Here is a 9,382-nt window from a genome sequence, read left to right as displayed (position 1 = left end):
TAAACTTGCCTTGAAACGCAAAAGCACATTTTGCCCACAGGTCACTAGTGCACCTATCAATGCTTTCTGTAAGGTGGTTGAAAGAGATGTGGAAGCTTTATTGCAGATGCCAGCCTCCTGTGTGAGAAAGAACATCTCCAAAGGTGAAAAAGAGGCCCTTCACAATTTGACTAAGAAACAAGAGGTAATTGTTAAGCCAGCTGATAAGGGCGGTGGTATGGTTTTGGTGAACCGATCTGATTACAACAGTGAAATTAGAAGACAGCTCTCAGATGATCAATTCTATAAAAAACTTCAATTCGATCCTACACATCAACTCCTGCATGGCACCAGTTGTTTCAGCTCTCCATCTATACACACGCTGTACCTGAGATCTGGAAAAAATCCATTATAATTCCAGTCCCGAAAAAGGCATGTCCTCGGGAGGACAATGATTACAGGCCTGTCGCACTTACCTCTAATGTTTTTAAATCCTTGGAAAGGCTGATGTTAAATGCACTTCGTGCAGAGGTTGAGCCAGTGCTAGATAAATATCAGTTTGCATATACAAAAAAACGTAGTACTAGTGATGCCATATCAACCATAATGCACCTTACACTGAAGCACCTTGAAAAGCCAGGTACATATGCCAGACTGCTCTTTATTGATTTTAGCTCCGCTTTTAATTCGATTCAGCCACACATTCTCCTCAGGAAACTTGCTCAGTTGAATGTAAACCCCTTTTTAATTAGGTGGTATTACTCTTTCCTCACTAAGAGGCCACAGCAGGTTAAATTTAATTCCACTCTATCAGATACAGCAATAAGCAGCATTGGCGCCCCCCAGGGGTGTGTCAGTTCACCATTCTTGTTTATCCTGTATACAAATGACTGTGTTAGATCTGAGCCAGATCAATATGTTGTTAAGTTTTCTGATGATACTGCCATTCTTAGTCTGCTTACTAAGAACTCCAACTCATCCATCCACAGAGATGCTGTGGATAGGTTTGTGGCCTGGTGCAATGACCATAAATTACACATTAACACCTGTAAGACTGTGGAAATGCTGTTTGACCCCAAATCAACTGGTGATCGAAGCCCTGTGACCATACATGATAATAACATTAATCAGGTGACTTCTTTCAAGTACCTAGGCATTCATATTGATAGTGACCTGAGCTGGCAGACACAGGTAGCCACTGTCTGTACCAGAATTCATCAGCGCCTCCATTTTCTGCGTAGACTACGGTTGTTTGGTGTCTGCAAAAACATAATGCTAATCTTCTATAGAGCAACAATAGAGTCCATTGTACGGTACGGTATCACCAGCTGGTTTGGGAACCTAAATGTCAAATCAAAAACTCAGATTCTCAACCTGGTCAGAGTAGCGGGTAAGATTATGGGTCACCCCCCCCCTTAACCCTCAGGAACTGTTCAATCAGGTCATCATCACTCAGGCAAAAAATATTTTAANCAAATCAAAAACTCAGATTCTCAACCTGGTCAGAGTAGCGGGTAAGATTATGGGTCACCCCCCCCCCTTAACCCTCAGGAACTGTTCAATCAGGTCATCATCACTCAGGCAAAAAATATCCCCCCCCTTAACCCTCAGGAACTGTTCAATCAGGTCATCATCACTCAGGCAAAAAATATTTTAAATGACAGTTCTCATGTTCTGTTTAAAGAATACTCACTAATGCACTTGTGCTTGTGTACTGTGTACTGCATACGGTGTATTAGCACCTTAATGTGTACTTTTTTTTTTTTTTTTTTTTTTTCTGTGTACAGTGTATTTAGCACCTTTATGTGTACCAATTTCTGTGTATGGTGTATTAGCACCCTTATGTGTACGAGCACCTTTGTTGTGAACCAGCACTTTAATATGTACCAGCATTTTAATATGTACCAGCACTCTAATGTGTACCAGCACCTTAACTCAACGTGAAGGCATGGCAAATTGCACAGCTCAGATGAGCAAATATCTTTTGCACATTGATCTCTATCTGGTTACCAGTTGTATGTTTTGTGTTGTTTAAAGCAGCAGTACCCTGTCTCCAATCCAAATTTCTCCCAAGGGAGACAAATAAATGGACTTTGACTTTGACTTTGAAATCAGAAATTGATTCCCTTCTTACTAACGCCTATTCTTCGACACTTTTGACAAAATCTGAAAAAGAATATCTTTCCAATGATCATCCTACCATCGCTGTGTTCTACATACTACCTAAAGTACACAAATCTCTCACCAATGTTCCTGGTAGACCTATAGTCTCTGGCATAAGGTCTCTTACAGAGCCCCTGTCTAATTTTGTTGATGCTCACATACGTCCTCTTGTTGTGAAATTGCCATCTTATCTGAAAGACACTAATGATTCCCTTGATCAATTATCACATGTCCAAATTCCTGGTGGTCATATTTTTCTGGTTACACTTGATGTGAGCAGATAATATACTAATATTCTCCACTCTGGTGGATTGAAGGCCCTTCAATTTTTCTTGGACAATAGGAATGACTTAACACCTCCCAAAGAACTCTTAGTTGATATGTCTAATCTCATACTGACAAAGAATAATTTTCTGTTTGAAAATGACTTCTTCCTACAGACTCAAGGTGTTGCTATGGGTGCCACATTTTCTCCAGACTATGCAAACTTGTTTATGGGTTATCTTGAGAACCAATATATTCATTCTAACAATCCTTTTGACGGCAACCTCATTTTTTATCGCCGTTACATCGATTATATTTTTTTGACTTTCAGGGGCTCGCAATCTGAGTTAACTGCTTTTTGCGACTACATTAATTCGCTTTCTGATACTATTAATCTCAACATGGAATCCAGTAGACAGGACTTGACACAAGGCAGTAAATGAATGGTAGCATACCTCTGAATGTGTCATGTTTTCAGATATGGTTAGTGAATGTTTTCCAAGGCCAGCCAACATGAGTGGCAGTTCCTCTTCTCCTTTTGGTGTTTTTTCATGTTGTTTTTCAAGAAGAAAAAAGCTCACCAAAAAACTCCTCCCAGATTCTTTTGTCCTATATGGTGTAAAACGCCTTTAGCCTCTTGCCTCCTTTTGAAAAAATCCTGGAAAAGACCTAAAAAGATGGCATACTATTATTCTCATCTTTTATATTCCATCAACACAAAACAACCTAACTCAGAAGACGTCTACATTCTCAATGATTATGTCAGCTTATGTAAGGTTAAATTTATTTAATTTGTTTTATGCAATAGTTTACATGGTGATGGTCTGAAGCTCCAGAAAATATTCTAAGGGAAATAATAGAATTTAAAACATCTGTAGCTGTTTCCCTGCCTTCTGCTTAAATCAGAATCAGAGACCTAGTTTGTCCAAATGTGCCTGGACTAGGAGTGCAATTACTGCAGACAAATGACCCATGTATCCTACCCCGCCATTTCTTGTTTCACTTATAGTACGGGGTCATTGTGCTGAGATCTCATAAGTTGTTGCACTGTCTGCTGAGGCCTCTGTCGAAACTGACTGTGATCCCTGTCCGATGGCAGCTTCTCCTGTATTTCCCTGTCTGACTGGCCTGACATTCGCTGGTACACTGTTACTTAACATCAACACCAGATTTTGGGCTGTGCTTATGATGTCTCTTAATTGGACCTGAGTGAGAAAAAAGACAAAATTGAATAGCAAATGTTACAGACATGGGTATTTTTCACTATTGTAGAGAATGCCTGCAAAGTAACTTCTTCTTCTCAAAGTCTGAGCTTGGGTCTGCATCCACACCAAACAGCAAGCCGGTCTAGACCCATGCAGACCACACTTGTGCGCCTGATTTCAAGCAACTGACTACAGGCAAATAATAATAATTGACTAAAATTTATTAAAATACTTTTAAATTAAACTATTCACATCCTGGTATTATATATACTGCATAATTAGCGCCCCGTAACCCGTAATCTCTTGTTTATGACAGATAAGACAACACAAATATACACATCATAACATCGTATATGATAAATAACGTTATCCACTGCTGCAAGGATTGCTTTCTCGCCAGCTTCGTTGAAAACAAATGCACATGGCCGGGAGGAGGGTTAGCAAAACAGAGGAAAAGAGACCGGACTTATACGACGGACAGATTTATACGCTAAATGACATAATTTATAAATCGATAAAAGTCGTATTTTGATCAGCATTATGTCTCAAATTAATTATTTCATATTTTGCAGGTCAGTGCTAATTAATTAGCACAAGCCAACTTCTAATGCCAGCAATGCTAGCACTAACTTCACGTCAACGGCATGTCATTAGCTTGCAAGTTGAAGCAGTAAGTCTGTAAGTTTGAGAACTGTATATTATTTAAAATACTACAATTTTATGAAATAAAAATACTTGATATACATGTTAATGACTTTACCTGTGATGTTTCACCTGAGCTGGCAGCTCCACCCAGTCCGCTGTAGTCAGCCACCTTTGCCTTTGGGGCATGCGCGTTTGGAGGAATCGCGGTTCGATTACTTTCCCTTGTGACCTGCCTGTGACCTCAGTGACGTAATTTCAACACTTTTCTGCTCATACCCACAAATTTGAATTCATGTTCATAGTGAGGACTTCGTAGTTGTAGAAATTAGAGTTGTATTCACAAGACTTTGCACTCACAGCTTTTAGATTCATACTCACATAAAAACAATCCTAACCCAAACAATTTCACAGACTCACATATATGACAGCAGAATTTTGTGTACAACAATTTTATTGACATACAAATGTCGAATTACGAATACAAATGGTTAAAATTATGCACACATCTTTTTGATAGTTGTCTTAAACCATACAGCCGGCCATCATTATGAAACATTCCCTATTTGTCAGATGAGAATATTAATATCTGTAATTTACCAGTGTGTCCACTACAGAGACAGGTCCATTTTATGTTAAGCCTATAGGCATGGAACAAGGACTGTAAGAAGGAGGGTACTGCTAACCTAACTAACCAACTTTCTCTTTTAAGCATTGGTGATAAGCTTGCTTTCTACTTCAACAGGTAAAACACTTTCAACAACTCCAGTCTCCCCGTTCCTCCAATTCCATATCGACTTCTGCACTTAACATATAAGAAAGCATTTAGGGTTTTCAGTGTGTGTCTTATCTGTTGAGTGTAGTTCTGGACAGAATCCAGTTCTAATCATGTTCTGAGACTCACCATTAGTTGTCATGTAAATTCTAATAGGTGATCAATGCCATAGAGCAGGACTACAGGTTGCCACCCCCCATGGATTGTCCTAGTGCACTGCATCAGCTGATGCTGGACTGCTGGCAGAAAGACCGCAACAACCGGCCTAAATTCAGCCAGATTGTCAGCACCCTGGACAAGCTGATCCGCAACCCCAACAGCCTCAAGGCCATGACACCACTGTCATCAAGGTATAAAAAGGAAAGGACCTTTATCACTTCACACTGTCAGTGACCTACAGTATACCCCTCACAAATCAGTGTTCTCACAGGCTGTTATGTTCTTCTTTTGTCTTCTTTCTGTCTACCAGTGTTCACTTACCTCTGCTTGATCGCACCACTCCAGACTTCTCCTCCTTCAGCACTGTGGATGAGTGGCTGGACGCCATTAAGATGGGCCAGTACAAGGAGAACTTTACCAATGAAGGCTTCACCAGCTTTGATGTGGTTTCTCAAATAACTATGGAGTAAGTTTTTTACATAAACACAGTTTTGTCAGCCCTTAGTAGAGTCTGTATATTTCCCAATCACAGGTTTAGGGCAGCCTTAGAGACAAAACTAAAGACATAAAAGCTCCCACTCCACAGCACTCGCTGCTGCTTTGTAGTATCATCATAATATAAATCATAGAGAAATGGTCATTCAGTCTTGAACAGTTTTCTCATATGAACTCCGGACAATGTCCTGAGAATCATGTTCTTACATTGTCTGGAGTTTCCCTTTTGCACATGTAGCACACAACAGGAGATTGTCCCTATCAGAAGTGTTCTTACCCACTTTAAATTCTCAGTTTGGTTTGGGCGAGGGGTGGTGCCAGAGTAGAGCGTGCAGGAGCCAGGACATGACATGGATTTTACTACAGACACATAGAATGTTTGTAATAGGGTCGTAAACAACGAGACTCTTGCCGTTCCTTGAATTTGTGTAACAATTTTGCCATTGGCCCTTACTGACAGAAGTTCCCAAATTCCGTCGTCTCTCCAGTTGGACATTTCCATTGCCATCTTTGTGTAAATAACCCTTCTTCTTTACCTGAGGGTGTTTGATTTATTCTGGTTTCACACAAGCGGCATGATACATTATTTACATGCCCACTGACTCACTGTAAATTCTCTGGACAGTTACCTGCTTTATTCATGCATTGTTGCTGGCAGGGTAAAACCAATTTCATGTTTAATCCAGATGACTTGGACATTGGCGTTCTCACTTACAGCTCCTCCAGTTAATGTGTAGGTAACTTCAAGTTTGCAATGCATATGTGAAAGTGCTTCAGATTTCGGCATTCAGGAAACAGGAAGTCTAGAAGCATTTGAGGTGGTAGTGTTGTGATATAATGAGGTGGAACTGACAAAAGGTTTCTCTTCAGGGACATCCTCAGAGTGGGTGTGACACTGGCCGGCCACCAGAAGAAGATCCTCAATAGCATCCAGTCCATGAGGGCCCAGATGAACCAGATCACTTCAGTGGAGGTGTGATCTTGCAGACTAGGAGCACACATGCTCTGTTTACAGTAGGAAACCCAGCAGCCACCAACCCTGCATTCTCCTGGAACCCTCACAGGACACAGACTGTGACTTCAGTCCAACCTCAACCACCTCCAAAGGTTCTATCAGCCTGCAGCACTGCAGAGATGTTTTGTAATTTTCGAGTAGCTGCTGTATGTTCAGGTAACAGTCATGCTCAAGGGCTTGGTGTTGACCAATACCACAGCCATCTAAACACAGTCTTCAAACTGCTCAGTCCATGTCTATTTCATGGGATACCTTATTTCTGGAATTGATTCTATTAAATAACAAACCATACTTGGCTCCACTACCACCAAGTTAAAACATTTAGTGAGATATCAGTTTCCAAAACTGGCCTTGCACTTTGAATTTTTCAGACTCACTGTTGGTAATAAAAATCAATGAAAATGAAAAACAGCAGACAACTAAATTTAACTCTGACTCTGATGGAGAGGCACCTGGCAGTGAAACATCCTCAAAAAAAAGTTGTCTCAAGTCCACGTACTCCTATGGCCCAAATATCTAAAGTCTCTCCTGATACAAGATCGCCCTGCTCTGAGAGCACTGGTCAGGCCTGTTATTCCTTGTGTGGTGGTTGTTGTGCATTTAACTCTTCCTTTAACTAAATTCAACCTCCCTTATGACTTTTAAGGTTCTGTATGTAACTTTTGGCGATTTAATCAAATGCAGTCAGCATCCTGTTGCTCATGCTTGTTTGTGGCCAATCAGTATTCAACACCACAAAGAGACATATGATGTCAAAAAGGCACTGAAAAGCAGCAGCAGAAAATCCCCATGTGAGAGGCAGCAGTGTGCTCTTTGCTACCTCTGGTCATGGTTGTGCTGCTGTTTGAGGCAGCAGGGGTAAGAGCTCGCTCTTTAAAGGCACCTGATTTGGTTTTGTGGGGTTGATAGATGATAACATATTTGCACAATACCAAGACAAGAAGTAAGTTGCGTACACTGGTAAAGTAATAGCGCAGTGCGATTCTGTTTGGTTCTCCAGTTGCACTCACTTTGACCCCTGTGAAGATTGCATTACTGTTACTCAGATGGTAGTTGTGTTGGGTTTTGCTCCCTGTGTTTATTGGCTCTGAGACTGAGATGAAGTGAAGAGATTTTCCCTTTAAAGAGGCTCTTTAAGAGGTAGCTACATATTTTAATGGTGGTGCTATCAGAAGCTGTAGATGTTGTTTTCATTGGACATCTGAGACAAATGAAAGAACCATGTGTCTGTCAACCCAGAGACTTTACAAATGGCTTCCCCAATGAATCCTGTGTGAGCTGCTCATGTGAAAAAGCCATAAAATGGCATAACTTCTGAATTCTTAAAAAGGTAGTTGTTTGATATTCTCAGTTTTTAGCACACATCCTCTTACCAAGGAAATAGCACGTTTCCGCCACCTGAAATGGGCCATACACATATGTTGATTGACCACACACTGTCTGTCATTCACTGTGATTACACTCAGTACATTTACATGACATTAAAGAAAATCAATTTATTGTGTCAGTCCAACTAAAACTGGACTTTTAAAATATATGTGAGCATGTTAGCCCGATTGAAATCATGCCAAATCAAATTACTCATAGTCAGACTAACACACCCAAATAAAGTCATTGGGAGTTGAATTCCTACTGTATGTACACAGTCAATCAGACCCAAACTGGCCTAGGTGCCCAGCGCATGCTCAACAGTTTCTGCCCCGGGCTTTGATCCAAAAGTCAAATACGATACGATACAATATACTTTATTGTCCCACTAAGGGAAATTTGTCTTGGACTCAGCAACTGTGCCATAAATGCCTTGATAGCCACAATGACAGCAAACAATACATCAACAGCCATACCATCCCAACAACAATTGCATGACATTATTGCACATATCCCATAACATAAATAGCATAGAATGCGTAACAAAAAAAGAGACCAGTAACAATATGGTGAAATCTACATCCAGAGTGGTGCGTTTTAGGACGGACAAAATGTACAGAGTTGTAAAGTTGTCCACCATGGTACCAGTTTGCCGCTAGCTAACTGTAGCTAACTTGTTTGTCGACTGTTTGGACTGTGGCGTACTAGGTCAAAAAAAGGTACAATACTAAGAAGCTGAAAGGGGGCATATTGCCACCTATCATTGCAGAGACGGACATACCTCAGTCAATAAATCCATTCCCCTCCTGTGCTTGTATACTGGGACAAGGACAGTAGTCCAATTAAATAGCCTATTTGAGCTATAACCGTAGCTCCACTTAACTGTGCATAGAAACGTACTGACTGTCCCATTTACTGTGAAGCTTTGTAGAGTTACTGTAAAGTCTGGGTCAGGAAACAGCACATTACAACCAAAGTCCTCTCAGTGCTGCAAGGAACTGTACTTCATGATCTACACACAGTTGAAAAAATGAAATCACAGTCATCACAGTCATCATCATATTTTGGCATAGACCACAGCAAAATGCCAAATGCTGTTTGTTATTAGTCTAGTTACCACTCCATTAATAATTACATCATTACAAGATCTGCATCTTTAATTACGAGAAAACAATCTCTTCTTTTTGTAAAATTACCAATATAAGCGTTCTTTGATCTAATGCCTCAATGGAAGGATGACAGTATTACTCAGTAGCTTCCAAAACCATTACGCATCCCTGTCACAAAATCCATCCAACTGTTGACTGCTGTGGTTCA

General features: G+C 40.5%; 1 protein-coding gene across 6 annotated transcripts in view; it reads left to right on the top strand.

Moving 5' to 3' along the window:
• The window catches only part of LOC126402518 (ephrin type-B receptor 2-like), a 146,707-nt gene extending 137,592 nt beyond the window's left edge, over nucleotides 1-9,115 (top strand). For all 6 annotated transcript variants that reach the window (XM_050064592.1, XM_050064595.1, XM_050064593.1 and 3 more), the window contains exons 14-16: nucleotides 5,185-5,378; nucleotides 5,498-5,653; nucleotides 6,553-9,115. In XM_050064592.1, the coding sequence (XP_049920549.1) occupies nucleotides 5,185-5,378; nucleotides 5,498-5,653; nucleotides 6,553-6,661 (459 nt within the window). In that variant the 3' untranslated portion in view covers nucleotides 6,662-9,115. The remainder of the gene's footprint in view (nucleotides 1-5,184; nucleotides 5,379-5,497; nucleotides 5,654-6,552) is intronic.
• The last annotated feature ends 267 nt before the right edge of the window (nucleotides 9,116-9,382 follow it).

This window comes from Epinephelus moara, chromosome 16 (genome assembly GCF_006386435.1).
Source record: "Epinephelus moara isolate mb chromosome 16, YSFRI_EMoa_1.0, whole genome shotgun sequence".
NCBI classification, from domain to species: Eukaryota; Metazoa; Chordata; class Actinopteri; order Perciformes; family Serranidae; genus Epinephelus; species Epinephelus moara.
Note: the sequence above shows the minus strand (reverse complement) of the source record. Positions and strands in the feature narration are given on the sequence as shown.